This window comes from Egretta garzetta, unplaced genomic scaffold, assembly GCF_000687185.1.
Source record: "Egretta garzetta isolate BGI_Z169 unplaced genomic scaffold, ASM68718v1 scaffold38, whole genome shotgun sequence".
NCBI classification, from domain to species: domain Eukaryota; kingdom Metazoa; phylum Chordata; class Aves; order Pelecaniformes; family Ardeidae; genus Egretta; species Egretta garzetta.
The window spans coordinates 2342277-2360164 of record NW_009260667.1 but is presented as its reverse complement, the minus strand read 5'-3'; the positions used below and the strand labels follow the sequence as shown (position 1 = coordinate 2360164).

General features: G+C 34.5%; 1 protein-coding gene across 17 annotated transcripts in view; it reads left to right on the top strand.

The window, feature by feature from the left end:
- The window catches only part of CFAP54 (cilia and flagella associated protein 54), a 143389-nt gene that overhangs the window by 48227 nt on the left and 77274 nt on the right, over nucleotides 1-17888 (top strand). For 13 of the 17 annotated variants that reach the window (XM_035901013.1, XM_035901012.1, XM_035901010.1 and 10 more), the window contains 13 exons: nucleotides 334-429; nucleotides 1539-1651; nucleotides 1768-1933; nucleotides 2577-2662; nucleotides 4656-4790; nucleotides 5841-5991; nucleotides 7829-7884; nucleotides 8891-9019; nucleotides 9712-9859; nucleotides 10686-10763; nucleotides 10847-10968; nucleotides 14334-14507; nucleotides 17262-17354. In XM_035901013.1, coding sequence (XP_035756906.1) covers nucleotides 334-429; nucleotides 1539-1651; nucleotides 1768-1933; nucleotides 2577-2662; nucleotides 4656-4790; nucleotides 5841-5991; nucleotides 7829-7884; nucleotides 8891-9019; nucleotides 9712-9859; nucleotides 10686-10763; nucleotides 10847-10968; nucleotides 14334-14507; nucleotides 17262-17354 — 1547 coding nt within the window. Of the gene's footprint in view, nucleotides 1-333; nucleotides 430-1538; nucleotides 1652-1767; nucleotides 1934-2576; nucleotides 2663-4655; nucleotides 4791-5840; nucleotides 5992-7828; nucleotides 7885-8890; nucleotides 9020-9711; nucleotides 9860-10685; nucleotides 10764-10846; nucleotides 10969-14333; nucleotides 14508-17261; nucleotides 17355-17888 lie in introns of those variants that run through there. The other 4 variants (XM_035901014.1, XM_035901011.1, XM_035901016.1 and 1 more) reach the window with 4 other exon arrangements.

Below are 17888 nucleotides of genomic sequence, written 5' to 3'. Positions count from 1 at the left end.
AGGAGAGGGAGTGAGAGAGCAGCTGGGTGGGGGTCTGTAAGCCAGGCAAGATCAACATATCATAGTGTTTAATGTATTTTTTTTCAAAAAAATCACTCAAAGTTAGATTTAAAAACTTGAGAAGAACACTGGACTTGATGATTCCTTCCAAACTTTTTTTGCTGGGCTCTGGACTGAATATAACCGTAGTTATGGAGATATTTTGTTAATAAAAGAATCTATAGAGGCTAAATACACTTCAGAATCAGATTTTCTTGATATGATTACTGGATAATTGGCATCTACCAAGTCAAATACAATATAATGTGATTTAATGAATTGTCTGTATTAAAGGTGGAGTGAGCAGTGCTGGTGTTCAAGAAAGTCATTGCACTGATCGTTTTGGTATAATTAATGCATCATCAACCCTTCTGCAGCTGATACTAACAGGTAAACTTACTTTGAATTTTCAAAGGATTCTGTACCCAATAATGCAAATGCTTGGTGAGCAGAACTGTTTTTCATGTTAGTAGCAGTCCTATGCATAAAGAGACTGCAAAATGCTGTCCTCTCTGTGTGAGATATGCTTGTTTATACATATAATAAGGCATTAGAAAGGGATTATGTATAGATAACATTATGATTTTCTTAATGCATGAATTATTTAAATAGCATATAGTAATATATGGACATTGTAATTACATACTGTTCAGCATAGCAGTTCATCTAGATATATTAATGCCCCTAAAAAATAGTTCATAGGCCAAATTTTGCAATGGTGTCCTGGTACATTCTTATGGAAGAGAAGTGAGATGCAGTAACAGAAGGACTGTTGTAAGCTTGTTGAGATCCTTGGACCAACCATTGTGCTGCTTTGGAAAATAACAGCTGTCTATTACTAAGTTAATATTGCTAACATCTTTTATCTGAGTGACCACGTGTGCAAGTGATATGACAGACTGTGGCATATTCCTAGGACTGTAGGAGACTGCTGAATATATTATCTAAGACACTTGCTTAGCGTTCCAAGGACCAGGAAATCCCTTTTCTGCCTTACTGTGGTTTGGATAAACTTGAAGAGTGAGAAAATAGACTCCTTATGGTGTATGTGCACATTTTCTGATACAGTAATAAGAAATTCTCATGTATCTTGCAATAGATTGTTCATGTTTCTATGCACTTTTTTTACTAAATTTCTGGGAACAATGGTCGTTTCAGGGTGATAGCCAGATTTAAGTTCTTTCTGCAACAGAAAGGACTAGGTCCTTGATATCCTTTACACAGGTATGTTAACATCAGTAATTATACAGCCTCGTTAGAATGTAAGAGAGCATTGCAGAAGCATCATTAATGTAATATATAAGCATAGGCATTAAAGCAAAATAATAAAGCTATTGTATCTTGTAGAACTATTAAAAAATCCTTCAAGATTATGCTGACTATTCAAAAATGCATGTGGAGTTTTACCTTTGTGTTTATCAATACCTAAATTATTGTTTAAATTAAACTTCTAAATATATATATGTAAAGCAAATAAAATATTTTTGTCATCACTGCAGGAGAAAAGGGCGTGTCTGGAGATGCTGCTGTGAAATTTATAAAATTAGCTTTCAGCTATGAAGAGTGGGACGTGTTTGATTCTGCTATTGAATTTGTTGTTAATTTTCTTCAGGTAATCCAGATGCTATTTAGACATTCTTTATGTAGTCTTTTCCTGTGAAGTTAAGGAAGAGTATTCAAAGTACATATTTTAAAGACACATTTCTATTGGTTGTTTTTGTCAATTAGGCTCAAGATGACCCAACATGGAAGAAAGCTGAAATGGAACTCAAACTTCTTACACTGATGCAACCTTTACTATTTCCAAGAAAATTTAAACATGGTTTTTCTATTAGTGGAAATAATACTAAAGAAGCTAGAATGCCTCACAGTTCTGAAAAGGAAACATGCAGAAGTGAGTGCTGTTCAGTTATAGCTGTGTTTGCATTTCAAATATTTTTGCAGCAAGAAATTCTGTTTATTTTTTAAAAAAACTATTTAATATGGTGCATGCAGTATTCTATGACAAAAATTAGCAACTGAGAAATTGCAACCTACTGAATTTTGTTGTTTTCATTTGCCAAAACATGACTTTTTACCATTTCCCTTGAGTGTGAAAAAGCATGTATGTTTAACATACATCATGTTATATGCAAAGATGTAAAATGAATGGATGTTTTCAGACAGGTTTCCAGGAAAAAAGGGAAACAAGCATGTTTGATTTTCTTTTTTCCTTATACTCCATTTCTGTAAAATTTCTTGTTTTCAAAGCAAGAAAAACTTGTTAAAGCAACTGCAATTTAATTGTATAACATTCCAAAAACCTGCAAATATCTTGAAAACTTTCCATTTCCAAAAATAGCAATGCTCACTTTTCACAGAAAATGAATAAACTTGGGAATATCTGTCCCCTTTTTATTTACTGTTTCTTAGAGTATATTACCTGCTGGCATGAACTGGCAAGCCAATTCACTCAGATGTTTTCAAACATAGGTTTGTAACTAGAAATAACATCTTGCCTTTCCTTTTTTTCCTTTTTTAATAAACATCGAATGTAGAGAGTTCCTTAAAGCACGGCGAGCCTTCTCATGATCTTATGATTTTGGCAACAACAGTGTTTTCCTGTGTCTCCACATCTATGCAGGTATAAAAAAATTAGAGACATTTCTTCTGAATGAATCACATAATCTGTAGAGAATGCATATGTTTTAAGACCAAAGGAATCATTTGCACGATTAACAAACTACAAAAATGAAATAGCAAAAATGAAAAAATATACCCCTAAGAGGTGATCAATTTGTGATTTAAAAAAATATTTGTTTAATTTTTTAAAATATATTTTATTGGTGCTATGTACTCAGGCTACTTAAAAATGTTTACTAGATATTAAATCCATTTGGAATGTCACAGAGATAATTGCATGTTTCAGCTAATCAAGCAGAGATCAAATTTCTGATATTAGATTTAGGTGAGCAGATATGGTCAGCTGTAGAAAACATTTCTGTGGTATTTATAGAAATTGGAGCAGTGACCCTAAGGAATGATAATGCCTTTATAGCTGCAGTATGCCTGCAATTTAAGGTAAATTCTCACTGCAAACAGACAAGCAGCAGCAACAACAAAACCAAAGGGAGTGGGACTTTTTGTGCTGGAAGTCTATACTACAGAATAATCCTATTAAATATTTGATGGTTTATTCCCAGAGGAACCACTTTTAGCTTACTTGTTCAAACTGAGATTTCACATAATGTTCTACTGTGAGGGGAAAAAAATTACAGTGCAATGTCTCCACTAGCATTTACACTAAAATAGTTTGTGATCCAAAAGACTAATGAAGAATTTTCCTTAGAAAATATGCATTCTGCTTACATGGCATATGCCGTAGCTGCAAAATTAATTTTATATATAATTTGAATATTGTCCGAGTTTGAGTATAACTGGAGCACACACATTTTTTAGCTTTAGTGTAAAATTTTCTTTCAAAATATCCTGCCCGTGTGAGGGGGTTATACCTTTAGATAGCATGATTTGTCTTTTTTTTTTTTACATGACCACTGTATGATGGAGGCAGGTTACCTGGATTTCAACTCTTCTTGTTCTGGTTTCCCACAAATCTCATCAGTAGCTAATCTCTCTGGGGAAGAAACAAATTCTTCCCTGATTAACAGTGAATTCACTGATGGTGAAGTTACATGATATAGCAGAGCCAATCTAACAGCTTGGTGCCACCAAATGAGTGGCAAAAGTCATCTTGATTTACTTCTTTTTCAGTCTTTTTCTCCCCTCACTTCTCGGTATCAATATCCCTGAAATCTTATGTTCATACACGTACAACTGTACAGATAGTATGGATATAGCAGGTTTAAGTTTCATTGCACCTGAGATACTAGTCTAACTCTGGTATAAATGGTGATAAAGATGTGTACGGATCTTTAATCACTGTTCAGAATGTGTTTAACACAGGCTAGATGGTCTCTATTGCCTTTTAAAATTCATTTATAAGGAGGTTAACTGAATAGTTTTGATTTTTTTAACTATTCTCTTCATAAGATGCAGATGTGTTTCATAATTTCTTTCAGTTATTAGATCTTCCATTCCAACATTTTTTTCTAGTTGTTTAAGTTGTTCTTCACTGCTCCCTCATCTGAGATGCACCAACAACCTGTGGAAGTACTCTGACAATGCAAAATGAAACCTACTAATTTAGATCTTCTGCAAATATTTAAATACTGTAACATAAAAAAAATCCCAAAGTTAATATAACTGTTAAATACATTACTTAGTTTCCCCAGAATGTGTTGACTATTATAACATTTCACAGATAGTTAATTTGCTTGTCTCTCCCATATAATTTTCATCTCACTGCTTTCCTTGTCTGTGTGACTTTTAAAAGCTTGATGGTAAAAAAGGAAATACAAAACCCCCAAACTCTAAACCCACTTGTATTGTTGGGAGAAGAAAAGCTTGGGTGGTCTACCAGAAATTACTTCTAAAAAAATATTTCTTAAGCTTTCAAAATGTTGTCATCCCTTATAAGAAATTTAAATATGATGATTTATTTACTTTGAAAATTTTTGAGAATGTTTGTATACTGTATATACATATCTGTTTCTATTATGTTGGTTTTTTCTTTCCAGAATATCCAACCTGACAAAGAAATACTTGTTGATGTAATAATGTTTTTGTGGCAGAAGTGTAAAACAGGACTTCAGCGAATCCAGACGAGTGGAAGTGACTACTTAAAATATATTGACAAATACAAAGCTTACCAAGTACTCCTTATTATAATGTATTTCTCGTAATATGAGTGCAGTTTGTTATAGTAAAGCCAAGATAAAATACTGATCTCCAGTCTAAGTACATTATCTTATGGTAAAATGCAGATAAATCTTCTTTACTGAAAATGTGAATTGTATATACACTTGAACAGACTGTACTCCCATATGCCAGTATCAAAATACTTCTTAGCTTTTCCCAGTAAAGTAACCCATTCTCTGTCAGTGGGCCCTGATAGAAGCTAAAATAGTGAAAGCATTTGGGCATGATGTTAAGAAGAAGCACTTGGTGTGTTGTGGTGGAAAATATCGATATAGTTCAAGAAAGTTTCCTAGATCAATTGAAGAAAGAGGGAAAACCTTACAGCTTAAGAGAAGGGACATGAGGGTTGTCAGGATTTGGCCCACTGGATAGAGTCACAGCCTTACCTTTAACTTTTCCTGAGACTGAGAGGCTTTTGGCGAAAAGCAGTCTTGTGAAGGGTAATTTATGCTGGTTTCTCTTGGGCTGCCAGTTGATGCTGACCATACAGCTTCTGGAGGAGTTAATTTTATGGCCCTGATCCCTATAATAAAATTGTTGAGAGATTCACCAGAGATAATGTACAGTTACTTTCCTCTGTGTACACAGCAGGTGCATTCAGGTCTCTCTTACTCTGTTTAAGTGGGACAGTATGGGGATAAATGAGAGGCAAATGATCAAATCTGCTGTAAGGCTTACCACACTATGAGAAAGTATAAAAGTTGTGCCCGTAGAACATTCATAACCCTTTCTAAAGTAAGAAAAACCAGTAATATTCTAAAATTAAAAAGTTGGCTGTCTGAAGAAATAGGGACTTTGGAGCAGGCACAAATTCAGCATCTTAGTCTGGTGGCATTCAAAAAAAGAAGTCAAATCCAAGAAAGGAGCTGTGTCCAGGTTTATGAATCTTTTTAAACAATTTAGAGTGCAAACCCCTGCCTGCCTCTGTAATACATAAGTAGCTCCCTAAAAGTTGTTTTAACTCTGTCCTGATTCTTTTTCTTTCCCCTTCTCCCCATTTTTAGTGGATTCATCTACTCTGGATAATAAATGAAGTAATTCAGAAAAGCAGCATAGCAGACACTAATGTTGTAATGCTTGCAGAGATTACCTTACATCTAACTGCAATATTGGAAAATGTAGCTGATTCTGCAAGTAAATCTAAGAAAAAAGCAGGTAAAGCTTTGAAGAAAAATGTAGTTGTCTTTCAAGAATTACTTTAAGGATTGGAACTTTTCTGAGTTCAATACTTTTGCAAATACACATATTCAAAAATTGTTGTAGAGAGATTGTTGAGAGTAGAATAATAATTATTTGTACATAATGTTTCATCCATAATCAGAGCTTATGAAACCTGTTTTTCAAAGGATTTATGCCTTATTTCCTTGCATTTCCAGTTCTGCTTAAGTATACATTTTGAATCACATCTCTTATGACTCACCCTTCCCACAGGTATTCTACACGGCTCTTAGCCCCTTCAGTGTAGCCTCAGATCACCCATACATTCTCTGAATATTGGCTAGGCAGAAAGCATTGTGTGCTGCAGCTCATTTGGAGCATTCAAATGCTGGTTGACTAGTGGCAGGCCAAACAAAAGTGGAAAAATATTGAGGTCATACTGAAGCTTTTGCTTTTATTGGGCTGTTAATTTGGATCTCTTGTCTACACAAGTCTTGATTGTTGTACAGGAATTCAGTTGTCTTTGAAATTGAACTTAACTTGGCTGACATTATTGGGATACTTTCCAATCCAATTAAACAAATTTCCTTACAAAATCTGACTAACGTTGTAAAATATGAATATTTACACATACTTTTAAAAGTTCTCTGTTGTTGTGGATGTAGGATCTTGGAATATGAATCATATTTCTTGTAATTAAAACTAGAGAGTAGATTTTAAGGACCCTTATAGAGCATATCTAGGAACAGAAGAGAATGACAATACCTTTTGCTTTTTTTGAAAATAAGAAAATCTTGGAACAGTACTGTTCCATTATAGGGTAGAGTAGGTATTGTTTTCTGTGAATGTTATGAAAGTCAGACCATTCTGATGGAGATTGGATGAATCCTCATTGTAGCGTCACTACTATTCTTTTTCATTCAGTTTAAATATGTCTATTTGGACGAAAAAACCCCGAATAAACAGGAGCCATTGCTCAAAACAAGCTGATAAATAGCCAGTCTAGCACATGTTTATGCTGAGAACACTCTTTTTACTGAACGAATGCTGAGCGAATAAGATTTTCTTATTTATGAAAAAGAGACAGTGAACAAGCAGAAATGAATAGGCAAAAGTGGCACAAGGAGTACAGGAATGACTAGAAGGTTGTCCCTCTGAAAGGGCAAAAAATGAAATTATTTTGGCAAAGAGATACATTTTGGACAGGCTAGAGGGCTGTAAAAAAGAACAAAGAAACTGCTTCCTCCTTTTTTGGCTGCTTCCTCTTGCTTTGTAAAGGAAAACACAATTCTGGGTGCATTCTTTATAAATGAAAATAATTTAAACAATCCAAATGAACATTATAAGGGTGATAACACCCCTTCAAGGAATAGTAAATTGAAATAGTATATATCATAAAATATGACCTTATGTATTTAAAAATAATCCTATAAGTTGAATTAACATTTAACTCACTGCAGATTGGATAACAACAGGTTTTAATTGACTTTAAAATGGAAAATTGATATGAATGCTACAGCCATGTGAGGAACTACAAAATGAGTCCAAGTTTCATTGGCTTGGATACAATGTTGCTTTGAAATATAGTGTACATTTAAAAATAGTACATTATTGAATAATCATATACTGAATGAGTATAATTGTACATACATAGCTATTGTGTTTAAACCCTGAAAAGTTTTTCAAGAAACAGTATTATTACCTTTCATAGTCAAGTACTGAAGAACTGAATTATTGTCAGACCCTTAAGTTAGTAGGAGAGCTAGATCAAATGGTAGTAAAATTTTCTGAGTATATTTCATTTTCACTTTCTCATTTTGTTCCCATAAAAAAGGAAGAAGTGCCTCTCTCTTGCAAGATGAAACCTATGGTATTCCTGAAATACTGATGGTAATGTCTAATTTCTTTTCTTTAATACTGTGGTTTTGAATAACATAAGAACACTTACTTCTGCTTGAAGCTTTTCATTCAATTTTATATTTAGTTTTATAAAGTTGAAATGTTTCACACAGTCATGCTAGTGCAGAGGAAAAAAATGAAGATATTTTTTCAAATGAAATAAAATCAGAATTTTTTCATGTAGTATTTTATAGTAATCTGTGAAATGGAAGAAATTTTAGTTGAAACTTATTACAGCATGATCATACTGATTTCTACTGCGGACTCTTTTTTATGCCGATGTATAGTACCAACTTTAAATGGTTTAATAGCACATTTTTTTAAAGATACAAGGATACAAACTTTAGCCCTTGCTTCATTTTGGGAAATATTTTGGGTTTTCCTTTTATTTGTTTGTTTTTGTAAGGATGATGTGGAATAGATGGAATGTCCTGAGTATCCTTGCTTTGTTCAGTGTGTTCAGTGCTCAGCACTTTGCAGGAGTGTCCAGTCAAATAGTTCAAAATTACTTAACTAGAACACATTAAGAGAAAAGATATACATTAGGATTCAGGAATTTTGTCAATTATATGTCTTAATGCTTACACACATGGAGAAGCTTTAAGTCAGTTATAGTCTACTTAAAAGTGTTGGTTTCTGAAAAATCAGTTTTTTCTTAACAGCATCTAATGGGACATTGAAAAACTGCTTGTGAAGAATACTGTTTGTTAACTTAATTCTTTAAGTTCAGTTTCATTCTGCTATAAGCTAACTCTTTGAGTTAGTAAATTGGTTTTTGAGAGCTGAAGGAAAATCAGTCCTAAAATAATTAAAATTACTTGAAATTTAAAACGATGATATTAGTATATGAAAACATGGGGACCAGTGCCTATCTAAACATTATTTGACAGAGTTTGAACTGCAACAGCTAACAATAATAGCACCTTACTTTTGATAGTCCATACTATAGCTTTTGATGCTGTTACCTAATATGTGTTTCTATGTGTTTTCATTTCAGAAAAGTCCTACAGAACAATTACAAGTTGCTTATGAAAATATTGAAAAAGCAATTAATGGAATGAACACATCTCACTTAATAACCCTTCAACCAGATGGGAAGTTGGTATTTGACAACTGCTGTACAAAGGTGAAGTCTACAAAAAGCTACACTGCAACAAAATCTATAAATAATGTATTGGATTTTGATGACACAAAACTTATCTTTTCTTCATGCTTAGAAATCTTGGCATTATCAAATGTACCTCATCTTCCTGCTTCATGTAAGAAGAGAATAGAAAAACTAAATCTCTGGGTAGTAGAAATAGCATTTTTCTCTTTCAGTAATAAACTATAAACTCTTTTAGGTTTTCTTTGCCATTTTATTTTGGAAATAATCGTAATGTGTATCTTTCTCCTATAAAATAAAAGCAGAAATCCTTTTTATATTTATTGCTTGCAACTGCTTATTACAAAAACTAATTTTTGCTGTTAAGAGGAGTTCAGATTTTCTAAATATTATCATTCTACACCAATATGATCTTTGTTTTCTGGACTGGTAACACAATTAAGCAATTTTTTCTGCAGTTTCATATTTATTATTAATCCAGTTCCCTATTGATTCTCAGGTTTTGTCTAGTTTTCTTTGTCCGTTATCCATGCTTTCTCTATCTAGTCATTCTCATTCCTTCCATGCTCTCTTGAATGTCGGCATATTACACAGAAATGAGAAATTTCAGTGTTTGTCAATTTACTGAAATAATAATATCAATGTCAAGATAAATGCAGTAAGCTAAGTAATAAAAGTTTGTGTTTGCTTAATTGCCACTTCCTATTTGTTAGGTGGACTCAAATGATCAGAATTTGAATTCTGTTTTGGGATGTGGTAATGATAAGACAGCAACAGGTAATGGTTTTGTAATGGATTTACACTTGGAGCTCATTCAGGCACAACATCGAGTAGCTGTGAAACTTCTTAAAATGGCACAAGGTAGGTTTCAGTAAAGCTACATGATCTTCGTAGCTTAATTAGAGTCCTCTGTTAATATATTTTGTAATCCTAAGAAATAAAGGAGTATTTACTTTCTGAAGAGGAGCTGATGTTGGCCAGTTTGTATGCCATGTACAGACAGAAGTAATATACTGAATTTGCAGAATTTAGATTTACCACATGATACTAGTCTCTAACCTCTACTCAACAAATGGGAGTTAAACTTTGCTAACAACTACTGGATTTGATTCCTAGACAGTTTGTTGTGGTATTTCAGTTATAATGTTAACTGTTATAGTGTCAGTAAGGGAGAATTTGGGGATGCTTTGCAGAATTTTTTTTTCCTATAATTCTAATTTTCTCTCTAGAGCATGAATTGAATATTTTGTTCAGTACTCTCTGTGATCTGAATTTCTTCTGTGAAATTGTCCTTATCTCTCCCCAGTCAGCAGATATCCCACTCTTGCCAAATGCCTTCTGAAAAAAACTGTACTTGATCTCCCATTCCTGGTGTGTGGTTTGTTTTTGTTTTGGTTTTTTTTTAATTAAATGCTAGTAGTAGTTTGACACTGCAGAGCTCCCCTGTGTGCTGCTCCCTATGATCAGACAAGCTCCCTCTTTTCCTGTGGTGTTAATACAACTACTGAAGATTTTATGAGGGTGGAATATTTTTAGTGGCATGATCAGTCCAAGAAATTATTGAACCTAAGAAAAGACCATGAGATGGAGCAGAGTTTTGTTACAAAACTAGGTATTAACCCCTCTCACTGAAATTTTCTCAATAGCACTATCAGAATGAATAACTCAGGACTTCCTTTCCACATAGGTGCTCGAGAGGATGACAGAAGTCTTAAGTCTAGCAAATCTCACGTGAAGGATATTAAAGATTTCCATTATTTAACAGGTAAGGCTTATTAATTAAGATTCTAGAAGTATAAGAAATTATTGCTGCTGTTTTATAAATGTCTTAAAATATCTATTTTACAGAGGCACTTATAATGAGAAAAATAAAAAAGAATAAGCTATCCAGAGCAATCTTTTTGATGCAAAAGGCTGCACAGAAGTTCCCTAAAGAGTTAACAACTTCTTCGCAAAGGCATCTACTGGAGGTAATAAAAATCTTATGGTAGAAATTCTTTATCATTATCACAGTTTTTTGTGTTCTGTATAATTAAGGCTTGGATTACTTCTTCTTACAAAAAAAAAGAAAAATGGAAGGAACTTGAGGGACATTAGATGTTTTTAACTTCTGTTGTCAAATTTTCCCTGAGAAGTTTCATTATGGTGAAAGAATAAAGTGACTTAAAACAAGGAAAGAGAGCATCCCCAAATTTTGTGCACACAGGAAATCTGAAAGAAGATATGAACTTTCTTTCTACAATTAATCACCTAGACTTTACAGTTATGAACCTATGCCTTGCCAAAATGTCATGCAGGTTTCCTTCTCCCCATTGCAATGTTCAATGTCCTTCTTTTTCCAAGACCTGTAAGTTGTCTTAGATCACTTTGGCTGGTGATGATGACATGGACTTTATTTTATTCTTATCAAATTAACAGTTTAGAAGTTGGAAAATTTGGAATTTATTGAAGCTAAAAGTAGATTCTTCACAGGCTTATTTAGAAGTCTTTTGAAATCAATGGGAGTCTTTCTATTGAGCTTTGTACCAGCATCTGTCCATGAAAATTGCCTTCTCATCAGTGGGGTGTAAAATTTCTTTATAGCCTGCACAACAGATAACAGAATCTGCAATTCTCACTATATAATATATGAAAAAGTATTTTAAACAAGAAGTTACTAAAAAATGTTTTTCTTTTGAGTGCTACAAATTTGGAAGCATGATAATTAACATACCTATCTTTTATGTCAGAAGAATGCAAAAACTGGATCAGAAAAGACATACACTAAAAATCTCTTCTATGTTTGTAAAATATATGGCATTTATGAATATAAGATGTAGTGATATGATATGAAAGTTGTAACTGTAGTCACCAATGAAGACTTAAAAGCAATTCCCAGGAAATGTGTGGTTATCCCAAACAAACATTTGAAAAGGTCTTATACTGACCTTCACTATATTTTACTTCTGTGTACTTTTCACAACAAAATATGTAGGTAAAATGATATAATACGTTTGCAGCCAGTTTCCAGAAAATATCAGAATTAACTTTGCCTGGACAAACTGAGCATGATCTTCTTTGATATTTGTACTATGATGAAATTTAATTATATGCTCAATTAATTTTCCTCCTTGAAGTGTATGGTGCTCACTTCATGAACACCAAATCCCCATATCTTTATTTTCATGCTTCTGTGTAGAGGATTTTGCCTTTTTTATCATAGAGCACCCAAGAGGTCTATATAGAATTGCTCATATCTTCTGGTCTTTTCTACGGTACTCAACACAATATGATTATAAGTCTGTTCTTACTATGCTGCAAAATAAGAAAGCAAGTTTGGGGTTTTTTTGAGGAACATACAAATAACCTTTTCTCATGCAATAAAACACTGGGCAGGTATGGAGGCTTCTGCATCATATGTGTATACTCACCGACACCACACTGCTGAACTACTTGAGCTACTGTGTACCCTTCATTTTTTTTTTTATTTCTTTCACAGTTGTTTCATTCTTCCTTCCTGTCCTATATGTCTAGTTGGACACCCAGGTCTTTACAGAATGGGGTGCACTGGTAGTTCTTGTTGGCCAGCTGCAAAATTGAATTAATGTGATTAAACTAATACCACAGTGCAAGTCTGTGGCAGAGACAGGGATAAAATGTGGTTTATCACAGGGCAAGTCTGTGGCAGAAGGAGGGATAAAATACGGGTTTTTATAGAGACATTTGGCTTCCTCAACCATAAGATTATTATTTCTCCTCTTGCGACACTGCCACATTTATTATGTTCCAAGTTCTACAATTAATGAAGTACAGGTCACACAGTACCACCATCAGTCACAACACTATCTTTATTCAACCTGGGAGCAGTTCCATCCTTGCACTAGTAAGAAATACGTCTTCAGAGAAGAATGAGTCTGTGACTCTTAATTAAAAATTGTGTCATAGTACAGCTTACCATAAAGAAGTATAATTTTTAAGGAAGTAATGAAGTTTCTAATTACCAATTGCAAACGTTGAATGGTTGTGTGAGAGAAAGAGTCTCTCCATACATTGTTCTTTATCTTATATTCTTCCTTCAACATTTCTCACTAGGGTGGATGCAACCCTAATCTAGAGGTAGGGAGTGGAGTGAGGTGAGGGGCTGTGCAATGTGTTTAAGGCTCTATTAAATTTTAGCTCCCCATTTCACTATAAATCTATGGCTAGCTTTTAGTCATCTTTGGATATGAGATACAAGGCTTATTCAATCTGTGATCTGACCCAGTATGGTTGTTCTTATAGTCTTATAAGTGTATGAGGACAGAAACAAGGAAAGGTTAAGGTGCAAGATTATAGGACTGTCGCTGACTAACCAATAACTTGGGATTTTCTTCTTCAGTTTCATCTTTCAGACTCAGTTCAGCCTAAATTCTTGGTCCAGTGTATGGCACTGAAAGGTTTCAAATAAAAACCCTAGCTGTAGGAACATATAATCTCTCTTGTCTCCCAAAAGAATGTGATTTGTCCAAGACATCCCTGATCTCAACATCTCTGGGAGCTGGCCTTTTTGGCTTTGATTTGCACTGGACAGCTGCCACAATTAAAGATACAAAAGTACTAAGTTCTTAACACTAAATTTCCAAGTTAACTTTCTCGTATCCTGACAATGCAAACAAGGTGAAGAAACCTACCAGTTTGCTATTTAGTCCAGTAAGAAAAAAATGTACCCCGATCACCAGCCAAATGGACACATAATCACCATGTGCAGGAGGCCCCCACATTTTTTGAAGACACTAACAGACTGTCAGTCAGCTCTCAGCTCTCTCCAGCTAACCAGGGGAAGTGGTTAGCCCTACTTTTTCCAGACCTGCATTCTCCTCCCTTTTCTTTATTTCCAGACTTTATTTATTTTCTCTAATTCCTTGAGTACAGAAAATCAGTCTGATACCTTCCACAGCTCCTTCAGAAATTCCACAGATTAGGTCTCCAGCTCTCTCCTAAGTAAGAGTTGATATCTTTTTTGTTTCTTGTTGGAGCTAATCACTGGTTGCCACTAATTGCTAATCAACATTATTTGTGATCACTGTCTTTTTTCCTATAGGTTCTTCCAAAATTGGATATGCCTCTGCCCCACCTCTTTCATAGGCAATGCTGCATTCCCTTTATTGTATATTGTGAAATTAATCTGCATATGTAAGGCTTACATGAAGTACCATTCATCCTAATTTAGGACGTAAGGTGATATGAAAATCTATAAAAAGTTTTCAACATAGCAGTGAATTTTTATAAGATCATTTTGAAAGCCATTTATAAGTGTTGAATCTGTCTGATCATTATGTTTTAACAGTTTTTCCTTTTGTTTTAATTTAAATCATAGGAAGCACTAACTTTAATTGAGCAAGTTGAAGCTGAACAAAGTGCATTGTATCACAGTCTCAAAGAAGCTATGAGCAGCAAGAAAAAAAGCAGGACTCCTCCTCCTCCTGTATTACTGTCTAGATCACATTGCTCCATGACATTTAAACCAGCCCCGTTCTCTTCAGATATTCAGGTAATGTTTTTCATAATGACCGCATAAGAAATAATTAAACAATACACAAGAGACCAAAAGTTGTTTCAACAGTGCTATATCATCACAGTTTTCTCTGTTGTTCTTGAGAAGATTATATTATTCTGACTTAATTAAGTATGCTTTTTTTCCCCCTGTGAGTCAGTTGGGACTCACTGTTCTGATCTTCACATTTGCATGAACTTTCTTCATCTCCTGCATCATGCTTCTTGGTGTTTCTGTTGTATAACAGTTATTTATTCTACTTGCCAAAAGCTCTTTCTCTCACTTAGAGACTGACATACTCCTAGTTACCCTCTGAAGAGATGCAAAGCTGTTGCATCATGTGATGCAAGAAAGTACCACACTAAAGTCTCTGTTAATGAAGTACTGAAGTGCCATAGTTCAGGTGGAAAAATCTACCTTCTGTTGAACATGTAGAATCACAGAACTACTCATCTCATAAGGGATTTTAGGAGAGGTCTCTATTCGAACCTTCTGCTCAAAGTAGGGTCAGCTGTGACATTAGACTAGGTTGCTCAGGGCTTTATCCAGTCAGTTCTGAAAACCTCCAAGGATGGAGTCTGAACAGCTTCTTTGGGCAACCTGTTCCAACAGGGCAACCTGTTCATGGGGAAAACCTTTTTCCTTATGTACAGTTTGAATCTCTCTTGCTTCAATTTAGGTCTAAGGTTTTTCATCCTCCTACCACGCACCTCTGTGAAAAGCCTGGCTACATCTTCTTCATCAGTTGCTTGCAGGCGCTCAGGGGCTCCTGGTAGGTGCCCTGAAGCAACCTCTTCTCCAGGATGAATAAGCCCAGCTCTCTCAGCCTCTTCTTGCAGGGCTAGTGCCCCAGCTCCTGACCATCTTGGTGGTCCTCTGCTGTAATCGCTCTAATTGTTCAACATTCCTTGTTGAACAGGACAGGTCCCAGGATAGCCCCCTGCAGTGCTCCACTTGTTACCATTCTCCAGGTAGAGTACGAACCATTAACAACTACTCTCTGAGTCTGGCCTTCCAAACATTGTTTTACCCATTTATCTATTCACACCCCCATACTGTATCGTCCTAACTTGGATATAAGAACATTGGGAGACAGTGTTGAAAAAAGTGCCTTGCTAAAATTGCAAGGTAAATGGCATCTACTCCTCTCCCCTCCTCTGAAAATCAAGTAATTTTGCCACAGAGGCCAATCATGGTGGTCAGCTGTGATTTACCCTTGGTAAATCAATGCTGACTGTTGCAAATCACCTTATTCTCCTTCATATGTCCGGAAAGGGTTCAAAGAGGCTGAAGTATGAAAAATTCACTAGCTACAGTTTCCTTGAGAGAGATATTGTCATAGTGATTTTGCAAGCTTCTTCAAAATAATGATGTGTATAAATGCAGTAGAAACTCAAATCTTGTTAACAGTGGTAAGAATGTTTCTGTGAACAGTTGTTTCATAACCTGCAGTTTTATTGCAGTTTGATTAGTGAATTTCCAATAAATTAATTAGGAGAAAGTTATTCCTTTTTATCCTTACTGAATATAAAATCTAAAAAAAAAATCTTTAAAGTCTTCGTAGCTCATCTGTTCTAGTAAGTGTTAATACTTCATTTTGTTCGATACTGTGAATGTAACATACTGGGCCACTAGGTGGTGCAATGTGATTATTATTCTTAGAATCTGAGCCCAGATATTCTAGAATAACTTTTTTTCTAAAGATATGTATAGCTGTTGAGTGGATATGAAAGGTATTTTTTATGAAGAACTTATTAACTGGAAATGGATACTTAGGATTTAATTAGACATTCATAGTTCTTGCACTAGAATTCAAAGTATCTCTAAAATTTCCTGATCTTAAAGATGCTCATTTGCTGAAAATAATCTCCTCTATTTCAATATCTCCTTATGAAAAATGGTCAGGATTCATTGCAAGACAAATCACGTGTCTTACAAGAAAAATGAAATTTTAGCTGTACAGAATTTTTATATGTTGAAAAATTACCTCATCTACCAAACTTCAGGTCTGTTTAAATGTCTGCTGAAAGTAAATAGACTTAGTACAGTTTTTAGTAGAAGAAGTTTAATGAAAGAGAACTTCATCACATGCATGACAGTGAAATCCATCTGCCCAGTTCTGCAGTGATGAAATCAAGATTAGTTTCCATGTTTGATCTCACTGGACACGACTGAGCACTAATCCAGGAATGCATGCTCACATTCTTCCTTGGTTAAAGATACTGAAAAGTATGATGATAAGCCCAGTGAGATGATCAGCAGCTGGATGGTATTAAGAAACCATTGATTTCAATAGGAACTAAGAACATGACTTGTTCAAAAAATATTACTGCATTACGTCATACCTGCATTTCTGTTGCCTGATTTTAAGGATCTGTCCTCAAGTAGTTTGCTGAATCAGAACCTGATGTCAGCTTTAGAAGAATACCATTGCAAGGATCAAATAAGGGATCTAGTGACTAAATCTACAGGATGACCTATAGAGTTTATGCTTTGGGATAGGTTTGAGGTATAAGGTAACTCAAGGTAGGAGATAGGGTAATGGATAATCTGCTTTTATTGCCATTGTAGTATATCTAATTCTCCAGCTAAATCAACTATTAATGTTTCTAGCGCAGTTAGACTATACATGTTTATAACTAAGGTGGTTTTTTTTTCAGAGACTTTTCACAAAATTAGTACATTCTACATTAGGCAAAAGTTGGAAATACTATTATGTGTCAACTCATTTTGTTCTCATTTTCCTCAAAGGTTTCGTGGTACAGTATTTTGGGCTCTGTAGCAGGAAGAAGCAATATGAAAGTAAGGTTAAATAACAATAAACTTCCAAATGCAGGAGAAGAGGTAAGACAGAGGTAAAACTCCTTTAGGTCATTCTTTCTTCCTTTAAAAAACCCCAACCTTCTAAATGTATACATCTGACATCTTTTTTTTTTTAATCTGGTAACTGGCCAAGCCTTTGAAAAACCTTTTGATCTTTATTTTAAGCAATTGAAATTTTGCTAGGCTGAAGGCATGCTAAAACCCAAAAAAGGTTCTAGGAACCTTTTTTGAATAATGAATTAAATGCTTCAAAAGCTTCATGTTAGACAATTCTCTGTCCCTTCCGTTATAACTCTGTTATTTTTGAGTGACAGCTAAGAAATACAAAAGGAAAAGAAAGTGTATGACATATTTATAGAGTGTGCCCCAGACACTACTCTTTCCTGGGATTCAAAAAAAGAGAAATTCTAAACAGATATAAAATTTAATATTTTTCTTAATTGTGTAACTTCTATCAGCTATGTCTTCTTGAGAAGACCTTACCTTAATTCTGGCAATATGATAATATAACTCCTTCAGCAACCTTCATGTTCAGACATGATTGACTTCTAGGTT